This window comes from Gavialis gangeticus, unplaced genomic scaffold (genome assembly GCF_001723915.1).
Source record: "Gavialis gangeticus isolate Ggan-Ray unplaced genomic scaffold, GavGan_comp1, whole genome shotgun sequence".
In the NCBI taxonomy this organism is placed as follows: Eukaryota; Metazoa; Chordata; order Crocodylia; family Gavialidae; genus Gavialis; species Gavialis gangeticus.
In genome coordinates this window covers 28507568-28530927 of record NW_017729026.1, presented here as the reverse complement: position 1 = coordinate 28530927, position 23360 = coordinate 28507568, and the positions used below count along the sequence as shown (strand labels likewise).

Sequence of the window (23360 nt, the reverse complement as noted above, 5' to 3'; positions counted from 1 at the left end):
GGCTGTCCAATCCTGTCCGGAGGCATCTGGGACCCACATCTCCTCCTCTGGTTTGTACCTTAGCCCTTGTGGGCTTTTCCTTTCTTGGTGTGCCCCCTCCTGGGGAAGCAACCACTGCTCCTCTGTGGAGCTCCCTCTTCCGCAGGGCTCTTCTGATCTCACCAGAAGCCTCACTTCTGGTCCTCCCAACTCTGCTCCTGGCAGACCTTTTATCTGTAGTCTAAGGGGCTGGGAGACAAATAGGTGCCAGCACATCTCCACAAAATGAGTCCACGCTGGGGCAGGAACTGACTGCTGCTCTGCCTGGACCTGTTGTGCCTTTTTTTTTTCCCTTTCTCTTTCATTGCAGTTTTGCTCCGGCTGGACTTCTGGTTTGCTGCCACGTCTCATGGGTCAGGAGCTCTTCCCTTCCTGGTGAGTTTTTCTTTGGGGCATTGCCCCTATTACACATCTCCCCACTTAAGTTGCCTTGTGGGAATGCCTTTTGTGTTTGGTCATTACCAACTTGGTTCATCATTTTGAAGTATGCTGTCACTGTTCTGTCCATCTCCATGCATCTGGACAAAAAAATCCACTACCTTTTTAGTCATTCCGGGCCTATAACTGACCACAAATGTAAAGGCTGTAACGATAGTGCCCACCTTGTTATGTGCACATTATCATTTTTTGTATTATTATGGTTGGTTATTAGTCTGAATTCTCTGCCCATCGAGTAATACCAGAAATAATTCACAGCCCACTTTACAGCTAAACATTCCCTCTCGATCATAGAATACCTTGTTTCCGCTGCATTTACTTTCTCGCTGGTGAAAGCAATTGGTTGCTCTGTTCCTTTATGCTCTTGACATAACACTACTCCTATGGCTGTTTTGGAGACATCTGTCTGTAGTATAAATATTTTGGAAAATCAGGTGTTACAATGAGAACATCATTGCAGAGAGCTCTTTTAATATCCCTGAAGGCCCCTTTCATTTGGGGTGTCCATCGTATGGAGCCTTGAACCTTGCCTCTGATCACGTCTGTCAGGGAGGCTGCTTTTTCAGCAAAGTGTGGTATAAGCCTTCTATAGTAATTAGCTAGCCCCAACAATGACCTCATTTGCCTTTTGGTTTGTGGGGGTAAATAACTTTCTATCAACTATCATGGCTACTTTGCTAGCCAGAGGTCATAGGACCCCCTGTCTGACCCTGAACCCTAGGAAATTGGTTTCTCTCATAACCAAAGAGCATTTTTGTGGGTCAGCAGTCATCCCTACTTGATGGAGTTCGCTGAACACCACCTTCAGGTATGTGTTGCACCCAGGATTGCAAATATACAACGATGTTGTCAATATACGCAGCAGCATACTTTGCATGTGGTACAAGGATACAGTCCATGAGGTGCTGGAAAGTAGTGGCAGCCCCATGGAGGCCAAACGGCATTCTTGCAAATTCAAACAAGCCCCACGGTGTACCAAATGCAGTTTTCTGTTGGTCTCTTACTGTCATCGCTATTTGCCAGTACCCTTTAGATAGATCTATTGTGGATTGCTAGCGTGTCCATTTAGGGTACTGTGGGCTCCCCTGGTTCTCACCTGCCACAACTTCGATCTTGTTAAGAAAATGAGGAGGAGAGTGATAAAAAGATAATTAGTACCTGCAGAAAGACCACGCTCGGTCTATTTTATAATCTCAGTGCTTTTTATTCTCGCTTATTTTACAGGAAACCAGTTGGGAGGCAGCTGCTTATCAGGATTGTCCCTGGAGTCATCCTCATACTCTGCTGAGAACCCCTGACCCCTCAACAGGGACAGTAAGTGCAACAGTGCGCTTCCCCTTTTTGAAGTGGTGTTGAATGTTCAGTGTCTGCAGGGTCTCCTCCAAGTCCTCTGTCCTGCAAAAGGGGATCTCTGGGCTTCTCAGTCTTGCCTGAGTCCTAGCCCAGTCATTATAATCAAAGTAAGTAACAGAAAGGAAAAAGAAAAGTTTTCTTTTGTTCTGCTCCCGCTGGGAGCTTCTGGCCACTAATTGGCTTATCAGCGGCTTGTTACAGATGTTGCCTGTGTCTTTATCCTGCAGAGCCGGTGTGCAGGCTCCGCGGCTCTCCCGCAGTTGGGACTTGCCTTCTCGGCCCTCTCCCCCCGGGGTCCTGAAGTTGCCTCTTCAGGGGCGTCCCTCCTGCTGCCCCCTTTGGTTCTATGTAGCCTCCCAGCTCTTTGATGCCGGCCACGGTTCCTGCCCGCAGTGCGGCTCCACTTCTCCCCGCACTCACTGCTGTTCCTGTGGACTCAAGGTAAGTCAAAGTGAGGGGCTATGTTCTGGGATCCCTCTGCTCCCGCTGATCCTGCATTAGGGTCCATCTTCTCAGATCCTTCTCTCTGGAGGGGCTCTCTCGCAGCTTCTCTGCCTCTCTGTCTCTCTCTCCTCTTCCGTGGTGCCTGAAGGCAATCAGTCTGTGCCTCACTGCTCTTTTTATGTTGGTTTTGGCAGGCTAATCACCTACGCTTGCCTTTGGTGTGTAATTTCCCCTACCTGGCAGGGTTCGTCATCAGGTCAGTCTAGCTCCGTCTTGCCTAAGTAACAGGGCTCCTGCCAGAGTCCCTGTTACATGGATATATAGCGGGCTTGGCCTATCTTCTCTAATAGTTCTTCTATATTGGACATCGGGAACATGTTGAACCGAACAATCTCGTTCACCTTCCTGAAATCTATACATATTCATAAAGACCCATCAGCCTTAGGTACCACAACCATAGGGCTCCGCCATGGGCTTCAGGATGGTACAATAATCCCTTGTGTTAGCATTTTCTGGATTTCTTGATGTACATTGGCTTTAGTTGGTGGGAAATAGGTCTCCATATTTCTCATACTACAGTGCCTGCTGGTGTGTTAATTTCATGCCTTACACCCCTGGCCTTCCTGGGTTTTTTGCTAAATACATCACTAAATTCTTCTATCAGCACTCTTAATTGTTCTTGCTGGGGCCGAATAAGCTCTGGGCCCTGTTCTATATTCTCATACTGAACTATCCCACTTAGCTGGTAGCTTATTTCTGGTCCCAGCTCTTCAGGGGAGTCCTCAGGATTAATCATTCAGCTCTCCGGTTCTCAACAGGCCCTTAAAAAATTAACGTGGTAAATCTGATGCTTCTTTCAACGTCCCAGGTGGTAGACCTCATAATCTACTGGGCCAACTTGTCTTATGATCTCAAATGACCCTTGCCAGTGTGTTAACAATTTGTCAGCAGTCATGGGGAGTAGTACAAGGACCTTATCCCCAACACTGAATTCCCTGACACGTGCTCGCTTGTTGTACTCACATTTTTGCTTTTGCTGAGCCTTGGCCATGTTCTCTTGGGCTAGCTGCCAGGCTTTCCTGAGCCTCCGTATCATTTCCTGCCAGTGCCGTAGGACCCTGACTTCCTGCTGGCCTGTGCTTTCCCATTCTTCCCTTATTTCTTGCAATAAGCCCTGAAGTTTATGTCCAAATATTAAGTTGAATGGAGACAGCTTAGTAGATGTGTGGGGCATATTTCATAATGCAAATAGTAAAGGTATCAAAATTAGATCCCACCTTCGTGGTTCTTCTTGCACACAGCATCGTAGCAAACACTTAATTGTACCATTTAAATGTTCCACCAGACCATTGGTCTGTGGGTGGTAAACAGATGTTCATAACTGCTGTATTCCTAAAACTTGACACACAGCCTTGGTGATGCTGGCCATGAAATTTGTACCTTGATCAGTAATTATCTCCCTAGGGACTCCTACCTTACCCCATCCACTTCAGTAGCTCTTCAGCAATTCGTGGTGCAGTTGCCGAGCGTAAAGGTATTGCTATTGAGTAGCGCATTGCATAGTCTACTATAACTAGAATATATTGGTACCCTGCACTACTCTTGGTTAATGGGCCCACAGTATTTAAGGCTATTCTATCAAAAGGGGTTTCAATCAACGGCATCAGCTGTAATGGTGCTCTTGGCGGCTGCCTTTCTTGCACTTTTTGACATTTGGGACAAGACTCACACCATTGTGTTATTGCCTCCCTCATCCTGGGCCAAAAAAAACATTGTTCAATTTTGGATAAAGTCTTATCTCTCCCAAAGTGTCCTCCCATGCGGCTTGTATAGGCCAGCTCCCATATTGGTTCACCATCAATTGCCACATCCAATCCCCTCTGATGGGGCACTGCCTAACTGTGTATAAAAATCCATTATGCATTTCAAATTGGGGGTCACTTACGTCACGATCCAGGTGAGTGCTTTCATCGTCAACCCGTGTCATCACTTCTTCTTGGATCTGCACAAATTCTTCATCTTCCTCTTGTGCAGTCCAGAACTGATGTCCCATGACTTCCATCCCTAGATTTACTAGATCTTCTTCCCCTGAGGATGATGTTTCTTTCTCTGCTATCCAGCCTTCAACCTTGGGCCAGCCTTTTCTCTTCAATTCTTCCTTGCGAACTTCCTCTAATACCTCATACAAGGGAAGCCAGTCTCATTCAATGATCATTGAGCCACCTAATTCGGGAGCAAATCCCACTTGCATCCTCCCCTTCCAGCTGGCTATCTGGACACTGATATAGCCTCTTTCATATTGGTCAGCTTCTCCGTGGATGCAGCTCATCCTTATAGGTTTGCACCAATCTATGGCATTTTCTGGCACCAATCCTGCCCTTACTAGGGTCTGGGCGCAACCCGTATCTAGGGTGCTTGGACAGCTTTGCCCACCACCCATGCTGTTACTATAGGCCTGCCCCAAACTGCTATCTGCTTGCTTCTCTCGAAGCTGCAGTCCATCTCTTCCACACCTTCATTTGCTTCTATCCAATCCTTTAACCCTAGGCTGTCCCCTGTGGGCTTCCATCTCTCTTGCGGGCCCAGAGAACATTCCCAGGAGATGTGCCTGGATCTTCCACATCTGTAACGTATCACCCCATGTCTTGGGTATCTGGCCAATCTGCACTGTGTTTCTTCATCTGTTTTAACATGGACTCCCATACCTTTGTATCCCCTTTCTTTGACATGATCCACTCTGGACACTGCGAAGACCTCTGCAATTCTCAACACTTCTTCGGCTGTCTTTGGGAAATGTCGATGCACCCATAATTGGGTCTCATCTTCTAGATTTTGCACGAACTGTTCTAATAAAATCTGGTCAGCAAGGGCAGCCCTGTCTACCTTTTCAGGTGGAACCCACTTGTTCAACAGATCTTTTAAGAGTTGCATCAGGTTCCGAGGCTTTCACTCGTCCTTTCCTTTCCAGGCTCTGAACAACCTTTGGTAATGCTCGACTGTAAGTTCCAAGCAGTGTAATATAGCCACTTTGACTCTTTTGTAATCGTAGGCCTCCTCCCTAGGGATCACCAGATACACCGCCTGAGCTTTTCCTATAACTAGGGATCCTAGCTGACTTACCCACTGCAGCTGGTTGAGCCTCATTTGTAATGCTGACCGCTCAAATGATTTTCTATATGCCTTCACATCGTCTTCTGTCATCATTTTGTGCATATGGAAGGTAGTCCAATTCCACCACATCCATTCCTGCTGTTTTAAGGCTTGTTGTTGTTGGATCTCCAATACTTTTGTGACAGCGTGTAATGTTTGGCCCAGTAACTCAACCTGTGGTGTTACATATCACCCTCTAGGATTGTTTCCTCCTGGTTTTTCCCAGTCAATGCACCAATTTGTAAGTTCCCGTTGCATTAGCTTGTACACCTAGCTCTTAGGGACCTCTCAGGTTTCACCGTTTCATTGGGGTCCAGATAGTATGATGTTAAAGTATTTGCCTTGGAAGGCTTTCAGGGGGTTCTCACCTGCCACGTCTTTGATAGAAAAACAAGTTATTACCAGGAGTTGGATGTTACATCCCACCTTCCCTGGGGTCTTCCATAACCAGGCTTGCCCAGTTTCCCAATTCAGGGCTGCACCTCCCCTACACTCTGCTTTTCGTCAAACTTAAGTGTTATCTTCTGCTCACCTCAAAGTTGGCCTACAGTTGTAATTTTGTTTCATCTTAGTTCTTTTGGCCTTAAAGGAAAAGTAGGGTATGGACCTCACTTGGCCTGGGCTCCCTGCTGTAGCAAAGACTTGCTTGCAGTCCTCGCTATCCGTGGGTTACCTTGTTACAAGTGACGTCCTTGTTTCTCTGTTATGTAGTTATTTTGGTCTGGACTTCCTGGCTCTCTTTTCCCTTTGCAGGGTCCTTGGCCATCCAATCCTGTCTGGAGGCATTTGGGACTCACACCTCCTCCTCAGATATGTTGCTTAGCCATTGTGGGCTTTTTCTTTCTTGGTGTGCTTCCTCCTGGGGCAGCCACTACTGCTCCTCTGTGGAGCTCCCTCTTCCTTGGGGCTCTTCTGGCCCCACTGGAAGCCTCACTTCTGGTCCTCCCCACTCTGCTCCCAGCGGAGCTTTTATCTGTACTCTAAGGGGCTGGGCGGCAAATTGGCACCAGCATGTCTCCACAAAATGGGTCCATGCCGGGGCTGGAGCTGACCCTAGCTCTGCCTGGACCTGTTGTGCCTTTTCTTTCTTTTTTTCCTTTCCCTTTCATTGCTTCAGCGTTTTTCTCTGCTGTGGGTTTGCTGCCGCCAGACTTCTGGTTTGCAGCTGTGTCCCACTGGCTCAGGAGCTCTCCCCTCTGTGGTGAGATTTTTCCTTCAGGGCATCATCCCTATCAAAGTATGACTTATAGAAATTTCTACAATTGTGAAAAACAGCTACAGAGTTCATTAGTGTTCAAAGTCCACTCAACAGAAAAATATTCACACTTTGACTCAGGATGCTTTGAAATGCAGCAAGCCACAGTCATGGGTGTGGTGTTTTGAATGTCAACATTCATATTATTTTGGATATACTGCCATCTTGCCTTCAAGCCTCCAAATGTATACTTCACTGCCATTCTTCAATCGTTAAGAAGTAACTGAATGTTCTGTGCAGCCTCATGTTGTCTGGATATGATAACATAAACCATGGCAGAAGAGGTTAGTTAGGGTCCCCCAAAATCACATGAATACTTGCACAATGTACATGTCATCAGGAGGGAATTAATTCCCAGCTTGTCCAAGCATGTAAATATCAGACCTATATACCTCTGGTTTTGTGCATCTTGCCAGTACTACTTACATAGGTGTTGATGAGAGTGACTCTGTAGTCTACCAATTCCTGCAGAATCAGAGGATAGGATTGGTTGAAGTGAGCATATCTGCTGGCTCCTTCTGGTGGCAAGCTATGGCTAAATGTGAACTATCAAAGGTCCCAGTTCAGCATGGCATTCTTTAAAAACCAGCTATAATTTTGGGCACATTCCTTATGTCAAATACTCATGGGTAAACAGGTTTATGATAGTTGTGTCAACCTCCACTACTACCAGTTCAAGAGTTTACTTGTCATACAGGTTAGCTGTGGAGCTGCAGTATAGAATTTCCAGTTTCCAGACAGCAATAGCAATATAATTCTGAACCACATGGGCTCTCTCAGACCATACTGTGAACACTTCTCACATAGGTCTTTGAAGGTCTGCTTCTTCATGCAGAAGTCTTTGAGCTACTGTTAACCAAGACACCTTTGCAAAATGATATGGTTCCACTATAGCATATTCATTTTCCTGCTCCAGTAACACTGGCACACACATTGCAGCATTCTTCATGTCTTCCAAAGTTATATATGCTTCTTCCTCTGTGCCCCTTGCAACCAGCAGCCTTGTACATTTCTGAAATTCCTGAATCTCCTTCCACTCTCTCTGTCCCACTCCTTTAACTGTTAGCTGCAGCCAGGAAGAACTCTTCCAACAGATCGATGATTCTAGCTTCTGCTACAATTACACAAAACTAATCAATGTGTTGGGTGACAAAGCCGCATTAAAGAAAGACAATTTATCCCACAATCTTCCACAGAAAAATTCCTAGAAGGACCCCACTCTGTATATTATTAGGGAACCTGAGACAAGCCATGGCTGCCCATGGGTACCATGAAGGTCCACATCTGGACCCAGAAAATAAGCACTTTGTACACATTAGACCAGGGGTGGGCAGTTATATCAGGCAGAGGGCCACTTACCCAGTTTTGGCAGGCTGTTAAGGGCCACATGGCTAGCCCTGCTCCTTGACAGATGTCCCGCCCCCTGGTAGCCATCTTGGGACCAATGTCCCAGGGCCAGCACCAGTGGGGCCCAAAGCAGGATACAGGCTGGCAGGGGTCTGTAGAGCCAGGCTGGGCTGCACCAGCAGGGAGATGGGGGAGGTGGCCCAGCTCCATAGAGCCCCTGCCAGCCAGAACCTTGTACTCCTGCTGCCCTGCTCTGGGCCCTGCCAACACTGGCCCCGGGACACCGGTGCGGGCCCCATGCTCCCGCTGGCTCCTGCACCTGCTCACTCCATGCCCCCCAGTCCCGTGGTACAAGCTGGGGGCAGCACCCCGCCCTGATCCTCTGCTTGCTGGCAGGGAAGAAGCTGGTGCTGAGCATGGGGAAAAGCAGCCCTTCGCCCACCCCATGGCCAGTGCTCCCTGCTGCAGGTGCTCACAGCCCATGTGGGGCTGTCTGGAGCAGGCACAGGCAGCCCCACATGGGCTGCAAGTGGCTACACCGTGGGGCCATGGGGCGAACAAGGGGTTGTTTTACCCTGTGCTCAGCACCAGCTTGTAACCCAGCCCCGCTGCCAATCTGCGCTCTGCGCCGGCTCCAGGCTCGCCTATCGGTGGCAGCAGCTGGTGGTGCCCACACTTGCCACGGCAGGCAGTGTCGGATGCTGCTGCCCGCCCGGAGTGCACACTGGGCAGCCCACAGGTGGCAGTGGCAAACACTGCCTGGTGCAGCAAGTGAGGGGGGCCTGCAGCTGCTGTCACCACATGCAGTCCTGATGGGCGAGCCCAAAATTGGTGTGGGGCCCAGGCTGGCAGTGGGGCTGGATACAAGGTGGTGCTGAGTGCAGGGGCACAGGGGGAAGCGCAGGGGGGGAAAAGTGGCCCCTCGCCCACCCTGTGGCCAGTACTCCCTGCTGCAGCCACTCGCAGCCCACACAGGGCTGTCCAGAGCAGGCACAGGCAGCCCCAGGTGGGCTTAGAGCAGCTGCAGTGTGGGGTGCCAGCCATGGGGCAGGGGGCCACTTTTCCCCCCCTGGTGCTCAGCTTTTCTCTGGACTGCTTTTCCCCGGGATCCTCCCCTGCCCAAGGTCCTCCCTTGCCCTTCCCCCCCACTTTCCCCTTACCTGAGGTTCTGGCGCGGGGCAGCCATGTGGTCCCAGGACAGAAGCCCCAGCTGGGGCTCCCGGCTGGGGGGGGTAGGGCCGGGCCAGCCCTGCTGTTGTGGGAGCCTGCCGGGCTTCCCATGAGTCCTACTGCCCTTGGTTTCTGTCATTTTTGACAGGAACCAAGGGCAGATAAATGTTAATTTTCTAAATTTTTAAGGGGCCCTGCGAACTGGATAGAATGGCCTCGTGGGCCGGATCCAGCCTGTGGGCCATATTTTGCCCACCCCTGCATTAGACAAAACAAAGTGAATGAGGGAAGGGCAGTTTGCAAATTTTTGGTCCCAAGCTGCATGCCAAAGACAAATGGATACCTATCAATGGAGATAGACCTTGAAGTCAGGCATTCCCCCGGCTTTAGATTCATAAGCCTACCATTGTTCTAACCAACCCTGCAGATCCAGAAAACAGGCTGCCTTATAGTTGAACACAAGAAACACTTAGAATTTGTTATGCTTTGATTGATTTGATCCTTCTCATAATGTCATTTAGGTCCTTCTAACTTTTTTGCTCACTGTCTTAAATGGGAGAAAGGACAAAGGAATAATTATATTTAAGGGGCCAGATGGTCTTGAATCTGAGATGTTTATGGCTATTGGTCAGAATTGGGTGGTTTGATTTCTTCAGTCTTGCCTGCTAATGGGGCGAGGAATAGTATTGATGGAATATCAGTATACATCAGCGTGACTCATGTGGTAGAGGCATATGCAGTGGGGTTTTTTAATGGATTGGGAAGTCTGGAGGAAAGAACAGTGATGTGGCAGTTAGGTGGAGGCTCAGTTGGAATATGTGGCCTGGACTAACAGGCTGTGTCTACACAAGACATTTACTGAGTTGACTAATTAGCTCTGCAGTAAACATCTAGGGGCGTGTATAGATACAATGAGGGGCATGTGTGCACGACACTTTAAAGTGGGTTAAATGCTTTTGTACTGCTTTAATGGCGTTGGTGTTTGCATGTGTTGGCAGCATATTGCATATTAATTCCAGTCACTGTAGCACATTCAGTGGTGTAATGCACCTTAAATCACTTTGGGGTGCAGCAAACTAAAACACTGAGGAGCTCTGAGGAGCAATGCACTGGGCTCTGTGCAGCTCAGGGGCTGTGCAAGCAGCTTGTGCAGGAAGCTTGGCAGCAGCCCAGGAAAGCAAGCTCCACTGAAGAAAAAAGCGGTGAGCCATCCTTTTTTTTTTCCCTCTGGAGCCTGCTTGCGTAAGCTGTGCAGGGACCTGGTCCTTTCCTCTGTGGCTGCGGTGCCCCCTGGGACTGCCTGAGCCAGGTACCTGTGGCCAGGTGCTGCTGGGGGGGAAGGGGGGGGCAGGGCTGCTGCTGCTCTGGAGGGAAGTCCCAGTCCACCCCACAGCCCAGGTACCACTCCACCCATCGGCAGCTCACCCTCCCCTCCCTGCCACCAGAGAGGCAGGTAAGACACGGGTGTACATGACACAGCAGTTTACTTTGCCCTAAATTGAAGTGGTGTTTTTAAAAAACCACTGCTTCAATTTAGGGCAAAGTAAATCCCCGTTGCGTCTACACATAGCCTTGGTGCCTATATGTGTGGCTGTATTAGGGCACAGGAAACTAATAAACTATGCAGCAGGATAATACTTGTAAATACAGTACTATCCTGCTGCAGAGTTTTTTTACTCTGCAGCAGCACACACATAGACTCTGAAGTGTCTGGGTAGAGCACAAGGGTGCTTCAGTGCAGGGGCTGCTTGCTGGCTAGTCACACTCTTGAGCATCCTCGTACCTCAGCTCGACCCTTTGCAGAATGTTGAACTGGGTTGGAGCAGCCCCAGGCTGGCAAGCTGGCCCCCCAGGCTCCCTGCCAGCTAGGGTTGCTCCAACCTGGCTCAACATGTTGCAGTCCCAGGTGCACATGTAAACACAGCGCCCAGAAGGAATAAACTCTAGTGTGATATTCACTGGAGTTTATTGCTTCACCTTAATATGCACATGTAGATGTGCCCCCCTGAGCATTATTTTGGCACTTCATTTTGACAGCTATATCTGTTCAATTGTCATCTAGAGAACCCGTTTTTCCCAAGCTGGCTAACTAGTACCAATACATTGTGGTCTAAGTCAAAACAAATGGTTGTAGGGGACCACCCCATCATTGAGGTGTTTCATGGGGAGAGATATGAAAGAAACAAATTTGACTGAGAATTTTCTTGCTTTTGTAAACTAGGGTTCAGATGTTCACGCCCATTTCACTGATTTCCCGTGTAGTGATTCCCAAAAATGTAGAATAATAATAAGTGGGAAGTAGACCCTTTATTTTTCAAACTAAGGTTAGAAGTTGGAGTTACAATAATACACACCCTTCTGAAGATAAGCCTTCAGCTCTGTATACATAGCCTATATCTGTCTGGATGACTTATCTAGGTCAGGTGACCACAGCTATGTATACAGACAAGAAACTAGTATTTGCTGTTCTTCTTCAAGGTATTTGCTGTTCTTCAAGATGTGTTGACACTCTTTCCATTTTTAGTGTGTGCTAGAGACTTTTGCTACCAGTACCATAGGGAGGGATCCCTGCAAGTCCTAATACTTGGAACCAACCTGCCTCCCTTTCAGTTCCTCCTAACTGGAACTGATGTTTGCATTTCCAAAGATGAAAGAATGGTACAAGGATTCAGAATGTACAAATGAAGAGAACATCACAAAGAACCACATTTACTATGATTGGTAAGTAACCATTCCTCTCCTTTGAGTGACTGCACACGTATCCATTCCATTGTAGGCAACTCTCAAGCAGTTGTTAGTAAAATCATTTGTTTGGAGTCTATTGGATCACTAAATGGAAAACTGCTTTGCAAATGTCTGCATCATATCAAGAACTTTGGAGTATTGTGTAATGTTTAGAGTAATTATCCAAAGAAGCAGAGGTGTGGCACAGCAGATCTGCAACTGGGAGAACCACCAACACACAGGGCAGCACTGGCTCCTATTGTGCCAATAGTGGCAGTGTGGTTAGCTATTTTTGTGCTGCTTCTCTAGTAATCCCCCAACAGCTAGGCTATTGCATAGATGACTATTGTAACCACATAGAAGCTTTGCATATGTTTATGTATCAGGACATTGTTCAGAAGAGCTGGAGAAATACACTGTAATCTCACCAAATGAGCAGATGTCTGTATAGAAGGAGTTTTGTAAACTAGAATTTAGCAAATGTTCATGCACGATATAATGTACCCACTCTGCTGAAGCTGCCTTGTCTCTTAATCTGTTGGAGAAGCTCTAAAGAGGTTCATTCTATTGATACAGAGAGATAGGGCCCTGTGAACTTTCAGCAGATTAAGTCTTTTTCGTCTTCATGACAATGAGGCTTTGGAAAAACTACAGGTGAATATACTGTTTGCTTTAAATGAAAGTCATAAATGATTTTGGATGAGATCTCCAAGAGATATTACGTTTGTGAAATAAAGTGTGTGGCAACCCTGCCACCGGAGCCTGAACTATCCTAGATGAAGATATTACTACTAAAATTGCTGTTTTCTCAGAAGATAGGTGAGGTTACAAGGTACAAGATACCAAAGATTCAAATGGAGGACCCATGCATTGGGAGAAGACAAGATTTGAATCTCCTAGGGTGCCTATACATGTACTCTGATGCGTTCTAATTAGAATATTTAAAAACTAATGTACTGGGGATTTATAAGATGAAAAATCTTTTACAGGGTTGTGGTAGCATAGTTTGAGAGAATAAAAAAAACAAACCACCTACCAAAATGAGCAGCTTCTGGTGTCTCAATCTTTTTCAGAATCATCCTTGTAACCAGTTCTTCAGGGATACTTTGACCTCTATAAAGCAATTCTTGACACTAAAAAATATAAAATATAACTTCTTAAAATATCTGTGTTCTGGTCCCATCCTACCACGATTGCCTTTAATGGGAATAAAACTGAGCCTGATGAACATTGTGAAATGTAATGCAAGAATTAAAAGTTTTTTGGGGGGGTTGTTTGTTTTTTTGCTGCTATTCTTTTATTAAATCAACTGTATAGCTGGGAAAGACAAGCTCTGGGGCATGAAGTGCCCTTCCTTAGCACTTTTTACCTGAACTCTCGTCTAACATCTCTTCCAACAATGCAATTTGTTCAATAAAAGATATCAGAAAAAGCCCTTGCTTCTTACACATCTCCTCAACCATCACAAATAGAACGACACTCCAACCTTACTACATGAAATTTAATAAAAGATACATATTTACCTTAAGTCCATATTCTGTTCCTGTAGAAATATTTTCTTCTATTACTTCCAAAGCTAAAGATTAAAATGAAAACAATTCATGAAACATATTTTGCATCTATATAGTACATTTAAATATAGAAATCACCTAGAAGGGCTATCTTAATTAGCAACTCATACTATTATACTGCAACTACCATGAAATCCATTGCTGAATATTTGAATGGAAACATTTTACATATTAAGAATTCAAATTTTATAAGAAGAACAAACAAAAATGTCAGCTCTAAAAAACAGCCAGTTGAAAAGAAGTTTATATAAATTAAGAGACGCAAAACTGGCAGTAACAACAGGCCTCCTAACAATTTTTTTAGTATGACTTGGTGAACGGCAATGATGGGTTGGACCCATAAGAATGCTTCTATAAATCCTTCTTATGTATAAATCCTATCAAAGTCAAAGAGAGTACCCATAAAGAGAGATGGAAAGATCTGTACCTAAATGTATATTCATGATTTGGTCCATTTGGAACAATAAGCACTTTTCAAACCTGTCTATTTTCATGAGTAACTGATCATTAAATAGCTGTACAATTCTTTTTTTCATTTTTTTTTTTACCACATGAAATGTTTTGCATCAGGTATCATTTTTGTTTAGAAAAGTTGTATGAATTTAGAATTCTGTATTTTCACTGATAGAAAAGCTAAGAGATTTAATAAAACTCCAACTTCGCTAAGATTTGAACTCAACGTCTTCAAAATGCAATAAAAGACATTTTATTTGCTATGTTGTAAGACATTTTTAATCAAGAGAATCTGAAGTATTCTTTTGACCACTAGAGGGCCTCCATTTTTTAATTAATTTAAGAAAAACATTTATAATTTTAAAAAAATTAAGAAATACAACATCCTAAAAAGAGAAGTATTTTCCAGAATTTAAGAAGTATTCCATTTTTTTCACTCTGCAGTAAAATCAGACAATCTCCTTCCATCCCACCCAATCTACACACACTTAACTGCTCTTAAAACACAAAACAGGGAAGAAGTGAAACACCCTGTACTCAGCAATCCTTGCTGAGCTCTCATGCTCATGCTGATAACTTTGATTATATCTAATATCAAACTTCTGAAGCTGGAGCACTGCTATGTTTTTCTTGTTTTGCTCCAGTAACTACAAGAAGTTGCTGGATACCTAAGCTCTTTTTTGCCTTTCAAAGTTTCTAGCCCTTTTCTTCAAAATGCCTTGAAATGACCAGTGTTTCTAGCAACGCATTTGCTGTGGCAAAGAATTGTGCCAAGAAATTGCTTTGCTCCTGCTGACCTTAAGGGCAGAAACAGTCACAGCTGATCCTCTTCACTGGGCAAAATGCACATTGCCCACTGTACTACAATGGGCAAAGGCCCAATGTGGGACAAGAGGTAACATGCTCCCTTTACTAGGGAATTCCCCACCTCCTTCACTATTCCACACTTCCTTGCTGGGACCAGCACTGACTTGTCCCTCCAGGTGATGCATGGATCAGTGCAGATCCCAGCAAAGAGTTGCAGGGACCCATGCAGGTTCCCGTGCTGACTTGTAGAGACATGGGTCAGTGACAGGCAGCACATGTGTTTCCCTTGCCAGGGGTTCCCCACATTCCTCACTGCCCCATGCTTCCATGCTGGGACCTATGCTAATCCATGTCTCCATGTGAAGCATGGGTGGCACCAGGTCCTACCAGAGGCAAAAACACCTCATGGGGGGTTGTCTCTTTAAGTGGGGAAAGCCCAGAGTTCCCTGCTTACTATGATGTCCCCGGGGCACATCCCATAAGTGGGGAAAGCCAGACAGGTGCTCCAGGGATTTGAGGGACCCAGTCCTGCCCAGGAATTCCCAGGGTGTACAGGACTAGGCCCCTCAAACCTAGGCAGGGAAGCTGTTGCTACCGAGCAAACAGGTGTCCACTGCAATAAAGTGGCCCAATCTATTACCCATAAATTTTGGGCATTTGGGGGCAACAAGTGGTACAGGGATGTCTGTTTCATTCATCCTTGTGCTTCCATAAACATTTTTATGGTGGCACAAGGGCAAGAAAGGCCCTCTGTTTCCACCCTTTAGGACCTTCAGGGACAGTAAATTAGGGAAGTGAAACTGAATAGTGCAGCAAATCATCTTTTGGTGGGCCAACTGAAAGCTGCTGGGTAGGAGAATCTTTCCCTGCTCCCACTGAAATGACTCCTCAGATACTTTTTGGCTTGAAATTACAAGGCAAGAGCACTGCTTTCCTTCTATTTTTATTTAGATTACAATATGGTTAGAAGCCCAAGACATGGATTAGGAACCCAGTGTGCTAGGCACTGTGCAAACACAGAACAGAAAGATACTCTGTACCTCAGGACAGGCCTCTGCACTTGTGTAGACGCCACTGATTTCAGAGAAACTCCACATGAAGATAAGAGTCTTACAAGACTGGGGTTCTGATTGGGTCATTAAACATTAACATTCCCTTCACAAAAGAGGGGAAAACTGCTTTGTTTAACAGCTTTGTGGCATAGGCAGATGCACTTGCCTGGTTCAGCAATGACATGTTTCATGTCAGATAATCTGTTGACTCCACTGAAGTCAACAATGTATCAACCAGCATTGCAGGGAATATGAAGACCACTCTAAGCAAAAACTGTTATAAAGCCAGTGCTGTGCTCTGGATACCAATGCTATTTACCTTCTATGAATGTGCATTTCCATATTTGTGCTATTTTTCTTGCTAATGTTTTCTTCCCAGAGCCCTTCAAAAGAAAAAAAAATACATTTTTGCTTAAATCTACTTTGCCATTCCTAATAGACAATAAAATACCAATGAAATTCGAGCCCTATTATTTGTCTTTATATTACAGTTACCAAAAAAATACCAGGGCATTATTTTTTTTACTATTACAATAGCAACTGCAAGCCCTAGTCAAGATTAGGCCCTCTGAGTTAAGCAATGGAGAAACACAACAGGTCACTAAACAATATATATTTCCCATTATCCTTTAATTGATTTTATTTACATTAAATATGCTTGTAAGTCTATTTCAAACCTCTGCTACAAGTTGACCATACATTTTTACAAAGATTTTATTGGACTGAAATATTAAATCCTTGGTCACAGACCAAACTCATTTTTTTTCTTTGCTAAGTTTGATCACACCCCTTCACTTATGCCTAAGTAAAGAAAGATTTGTAAAGATAGAGAGGCATGATATCTGAAATATTTTTCCACTTAAGATGTACCCTACTCTGAAAAGTGGCTCTGCAAAATATTTACTTTCTTACTCCACAGATCTGCTGCCCATTTATATCCAGTCTTACCAGATGATTTCAGTAATAAAATACTTGTGTTTTTATTTTTGTTAGCCCTGAAAAGCCAACATAGCAAAGAATAACAAACACTGATTGCTCTTAATTTATTATGTGTTGCACAATATTAACAAGGTTATTTTACAAGTTTCATGTTTCACAAATATAAAGCCTGCTAAAACTTTGTTATCAATGATGATGATACAAAAGAAAGAAGAAACCCAGCAAGTCACAAAAAAGCAAGAAATATGAAGTTCCACAAAGACATTTTGAAATAACATGTCAGAATGGAATCACACCAAAGATGTCTGAATATTAAAGCATTAAACAAGACATGTTAGTCATCAATAAAGATTCATAAACCTGGTAAATTTGAAAAAGAACGTTGCAACTGAAAACTGTACTCTGTACATATGCAACATTACACTACTATGTATAACTTATTTTGATAAAAAATAATGCATAATAGTCCTCATTTTGCCTCATAATTTAAGTGATTCTGTTAATTTTGTAAGCATTTGTATCTTACTCCCTTAAACATGCCCTACAATAGTTTTCTGCCCAAAGTTGAGTAGTAAAAACTTAAGTGCACTTCTGGTCCACTTCAGAGTCTCCCGGAGAGCACGCAGGAGGGCCCCCCATGTCTCCCTGGCTCAGCGACTGGGTCTGGGGGTCACCTGGGATCCCCCCATGGCTGACTTCCGAGGTGGGAAGGCACAGGGGGGCCTCCCACACACTCCCCGGCAGACCCAGAAATGGACCGGAAGTATTTCCGGTCCACTTTCAGGTTCACCTCCAAGCATGCAGGGGGCCCCCCTGCACTCCTGTGGGATGTTTCATCCACCCCAGCATTGCAGTGTTCACGAGCCATGCTGGTACCTCAAGGTATGTAGAAAAAATATTTAAAACTGTGTCTAGGTCTGAATCGCTGATTCTCCAAATTGTATTGAATCTTCAGATTTGGATTTGGCCAAATTGAATCAGGAACAGTGATCCAAATCAACGAATCGAATCACTGTCCCTGATTTGGGCTGAATCCGAATCCAAATTGAGTAAGGCCCATTTCGCACACCTCTAATAGCTATGACAGCTCCCAATAGAGACAGACATAGCTTCTACTGGCAGAGAGTTATTTGCCAGTATTTTTATGACATTTCCCAAATAAAAGAGAATATATAAGCAAGAGGAGCTGTCAGCATACACTATAGCCTGTATATACAATAGCCTTTTGCTAGGCTAAAAACAGTATAAAAATTATGTTGCTTAATTGATATTATATGAACAAAAGTTTCTATGTAGAAGTGGCTAGAGTCCGATGCATGTGATGGAAAGGTACCCGCCTTAGTTTTGGCTTTATTGATTGTTTTCAAGCTAGTATTTTCTTAGCTTTAAAAGAAGTCCCTTGTAATATGGTGATGGATGCTCTTTAAATAATTGCATACATAAAAAAATAGTGTTACCAGAAAAAAATAATGTTTGAATTTTTTGCCTTTTGTTTAAATTCTGAACTTCAGCACTGCACTAATGTACACAGTTTTGGGGCAAATATCATTCATAAAAGTTTATTAAAGGCAGCTTTTCAGCTGAGAATACTCTGTGCTTCCATGCCCCTGGATATAATAAAGCATTTTCTTTAAATAAAATACTTTATGTTGTGTTGCCCTTAAAATATAAAATTTCTCCCATATTTGTATATAGCTAGATATCTGGAGTTATTTAAGATTAGGCAACTAACTCTTTCTTAGCTTTCCAGTGAGCTCAATGGAATACAACAAAATGGGTGCTTATTACCTGGCAATTACAAATCATCTTAATCTAAGAGACCATGTAACATTTCATTTCAGAAAAAGAGAGCTTTTAAATTACAACTGTAATACATTACAAATTACTCAAACAGGATGCCTTGGTTGATCTTTCCAGTTAAATGGCTACCTGATTTAAACAGAGATTATCGAAATACTGTTTAGTATTATATCATCACATATCTGTAATGCACTATGCTCAACTAAACAGTTTAATGGGTCTATTTACTTATATTTTGTCCTAAACCTGCAAATTTGTCATATTTTAAATATTAAAACATTCACTTGAACATAAAAAAATTAATGACCACGTTAGGATTTAGGAAAATAGGGCTGGAAGGGACCTCATAATATCATCTAGTCCAATGCCCTGCTCAAGGCAGGATCACCCCTGATTCAACCATCCCACCCAAGTGACCTGTCTAACTTGCTCTCAAAAACATCTAAGTTGGAGATTCTACAATTGCTCTAAGTAGCCTGCTCCAATGCTTGACCACCCTCATTGTCAGAGTTCCTCTTCACCTCCAACTTCAATTTACTCTGCTGAACTTTGAGCTCATTGCCTCTAGTCCTGTCCTCTACTACCACAGGGAAAAGCCCATCTCCATCCTCTCTATAACTGTCCTTCAGGTATTTGAACACTGTTATCAACTCCCCTGCTTAATCTTCTTTTTCTCAGACTAAATAACTTTAGTTTTTTCAGCTTTTCTTCATAAGCCTTGTTTCCTAGGCCCCTAACCATTTTTGTTGCTTTGTACTGCACTGCTTCCAAACTGTCCACATCCTTCTTGCCCAAAGCTGGTCACAGGAATTTAGGTGAAGCCTCTCCAGTGCTGAACAGAGTGAAAGCATCACTTTCCCTGCTCTGCAAGTAACACTTCTGTTAATACAACCCAGCATGCTGCTGGGTTTTTTCTTGGCAACAAGGGCACACTCTTGGCCCATATTCAGCTTATGGTCTACTAGAACTGCCAAGTCCTTCTCTGCAGTACTGCAGCCTAGCCAGTCATTTCCCAGTCTGTATTTGTACATGTGATTATTCCTTCCTAAATGCAGCAGTTTGCACTTGTCCTTGTTGAATCTCATATGGCTGATTGTGGACCATTTCTCCAGTTGATCCAGGTCACTGTGAATCATAGCCCTGCCCTCCAGAGTTCTTGTAACCCCACCCAACTTGGTGTTGTCTGCAACTTTGTTAAGCATGCACTCAGTCCCATTGTGCAGTATCTCCATTAATGAAGGTATTAATTAACACCAGACTTAGGGTAGACCCCTGGGGAACACCACTCAATACCTACTCCCAAATAGACACTGAGCCATTGAGGTGCGTCAGTCCCCCCCAAAACTCATTATCATCATTAAGTACAAAGATCCTTATGTATCCACCTTACAGTACTTTCAGCTAGTGTGTGTAGTTTCTCAGTTTGTTAATGAGAATGTTGTGAGAGACAATGTTAAAAACCTTGCTAAAGTCAAGGTATATCACATCCATTGCTCTCCCACCATCCACAGAGCCTATCACTTTATCACAGAAGGAAATCAGGTTGGTCAGGCATGACTTGCCCTTGCTGAATCCATTCTGGCTCTTCCTGAATACCTTGTTTTTCTTTAGGTGCCTGAGAGAGAGCTGCAGGGAACAGGGAAGAGATGCCAGGAATGGTTGCTCAGCAGCCTGGCACTCACCAGACCCCAGAGCAGGCATGCCATGCCACGCTCAAGGCACAGCATTTTAAAAGCAGCCTCTCCCTCTGGATTGGAGGAGAGATCCCTGGCAGGGCTATTTAGGGCCCTGGTAAGGAGCAGAATGGGGAGGATGCCATCAGAGGACGTTGTGCTCTCACTTCAGGGATAGCTAGAAATTGGAACTGAGAGAGTCCTCCAGCAGGCAAGATTGCAAGCCTGCAAGCTGAGTGTGGCCAGAGGGCCATTGAAGAGTCCAACAAGATCATCTGGAGAAGGCAAGGCAGATCCCTAGAGCAGCATGCTTATAGGATCGGCAGTGCTACGCTTACTAGCACCATGGCTGAAAGAGACTTCGGGGTCATGACTGACCACAAGATGAACATGAGCCACCAATGCAATGTTGCAGCTGGCAGAGCAAACAAAACTCTGGCTTGCATCTATAGATGCTTCTCAAGTAAGTCTCAGGATGTCATCCTCCCGCTGTACGCAGCCTTGGTGAGGCCGCAGCTGGAGTACTGTATCCAGTTCTGGGCTCCACAATTCAAGAAGGATGTCGAGAGGCTTGAGAGTCCAGAGGAGAGCCACTCACATTATCTCTTATGAAGAAAGGCTGAGAGCCACGGGACTCTTCATCCTAGAAAAGTGCAGGATCAGGGGGGACCTGGTGGCTAACTATAAGTACATAAGGGGTGTGCATCAGGATCTGGGGGAACATCTGTTTACCAGAGTGCCCCAAGGGATAACAAGGACCACTGGTCGTAAACTCCCCCAAGTCCATTTTAGGCTGGACACAAGGAAAAATTTCTTTACTATCTGAGCCCCCATGGCCTGGAATAGACTCCCTCCAGAAGTGGTGCAGGCACCTACTCTGGATTCATTCAAGAAATGTTTGGATGCTTATCTTGCTGGGATCCTTTGACCCTAGCTGACTTCCTGCCCCTGGGGCAGGAGGCTGGACTTGATGATCTTCAAGGTCCCTTCCATCCCTAATGTCTATGAAATCTATGAGAAGCTAGAGTCTCCAGTTACTGACATGTGGCTAGTGGACTGCAATGATTACTAGTAAGAGCCCTATGCCAGACAAGAAAGCAAAGAATCCAGATGAGTACTTAAGTTGATATTTTTTGTGCTTTTACTTTCCTTTTTCTTCCTCATGTTGATTAATTATTTATGATGCCCATTTTGAGTGAGGAGATATTCCTCCCGTGGCTACATCAAGGACTCAGATATAACCCAACTAAGCTATGTCAAAGGGGAGGAAAACTAAAGATTATAATAGGGACAGGGACATCATTCCCAAAACAGCAGGAGGCCATGAACTGTGTTTTGTTAGTCTGTTTTTTTTTTTTGTCTTGGGTTGAGGTTACACCTAATGACCAGCCATTGTTGAAAGTCTCATGTGCAGTTGTCCCTTCACCGTCAGTCTATACTCAAATTTAGAGCTGTATGGAGCCCACAGAAATAGAAGAGAGGCAGAGACACTGAACATTCCTGCTGAAGTACATCTGATGTGGTTAGTGTGGGGTAAAGGGGAGGTTGGAGCCCCATAAAAGGATTGGCCTACAGCTACTGGGATTACCATTAGTCCATTTCCTCCAGTTCCCAAGAATTTTATGTGATAACATCAAGTCGTGGCAAGTGAGAGCACTCCATCTGAGCGGACTGGACTACAATGCTTCTAGACAAATTAAAAGTGGTGCAGGCCTGCCATATTCTGAACAGGCAGGGTTTCAGCCTCCTAAAGGAGAGTGCCCAGATAGTGCCTCACAACAGATTCTTTGAGGACCTGCTCCATGATCTTTCCAGGTATTGAGGTCAGGCTGACTTGTTTATCATTCCCCGGATTCTCCTTCTTCCAGTTCTTAAAGATGGGCACCATATCTGCCTTTTCTAGTCAGCCAGGACACACCAACCTTCATGGAGTTCTCAGAGAGAATGGCTCAGACATTACCTCAGCCAATTCCTTCAGTATCCTAGGGTGTATCTTATGTAGGCCTGCCAGCTTGAAAGCATCTAGCTTCTGTCATAAATTCCTAACCTGTTCTTCCGCTACTCTAGGCTGCTTGTTTCCTTCCCTGTGATCCGTGTTGCCAACTGCACTTGTTATCTAGTAGCCACCCCTATTTATGAAGGCTAAAGTAAAAAAGGTGTTAAACACTTCAGCTTTCTTTGCATCATTCACAACTAAATTGCCTTCCTCATTCCATAAGGGACTTATGGTTTCTCCGATCTTTCTCTTACTTTTGACATGTTTATAGAATCCCTTTTTATTGCCCTATGTCTCTTGCCAGCTGCATCTCAAATCATGCCTTGGCCTGTCTAATTGTAAGAGCTGCAAAGCTTGCCTGGCTGCGAGCCAAGCGGGTGAGCTGTGCTTAAGAGCTCTGCAAGAAAGGGGCGGCACGGCTTTGCAGAGAGTGCATAAGCTTTACCAGACAGGAGAGTATGCAGTGCATGGTGCATGCTTCTTATTGGAGCGTTTAAATTGTGACCAGAGCCCACTTTGCATACTGGGGGTTCTGATTGGCTGCTAGTGAACCATAAATGCTGAGGGAAGGAAAAGAAGAAGAGAACAAACTCCAGCCCTGGAGAGAAGGGGCACAGACTCAGCCCCCAGCTAGGGGTGACTGAGCTAAAACTTGTCCAGGGAGCAGGCATCTGGATGGGGAGAGTGTGTGTCATCCTGTGAGAAGCTAGTTCCCCACTGGGTTCAGAGATGTGCAACCAGGGACACAGTTGCCTGGGAAAGAGTTGGGAGGGGTTGGTAAGCAAAGCTGGTAGCCTTGCCGGAGTTGGAAGAAGCAGCAGAGTCAGAGACCTGCAGAGGGAAACCATGTCTGCGAGTGAATGTGCTGGGAAGCAGAGAGAGCCCCAAGAGGGAGTAGGCTGAGAGAATACAAACCGGTATTGGTGTGTGAGGGGATACCTAATCACGAGTGTTTGCAGGAAGTGTATTTCCAGAAGGAAACTGCTAAGGCAGTGGTTGTTAACTGGGGGTACGCAGAATTCTGCGTGCATTCACACAGCCACAATGCAGCACGCGGGTGGCCAGGAGCACAGCCTGGCCGTGTGGAGAGCAGCTGGGTCTGGCTGGTAAGTTTGTTGTGGGGGGAGGGAGCGGGGCAGGGGGAGGGGC

The 23360-nt window shown here is 45.0% G+C and overlaps 1 protein-coding gene across 1 annotated transcript in view; it reads right to left on the bottom strand.

Annotated features, from left to right (window-relative positions):
• Window positions 1-23360, bottom strand: part of AK9 (adenylate kinase 9) — a 237105-nt gene that overhangs the window by 204954 nt on the left and 8791 nt on the right. The window contains exons 3-5 of the mRNA XM_019520106.1: window positions 16123-16186; window positions 13444-13496; window positions 12957-13053 (exon numbers count right to left, since the gene is read on the bottom strand). Coding sequence (XP_019375651.1) covers window positions 12957-13053; window positions 13444-13496; window positions 16123-16186 — 214 coding nt within the window. The remainder of the gene's footprint in view (window positions 1-12956; window positions 13054-13443; window positions 13497-16122; window positions 16187-23360) is intronic.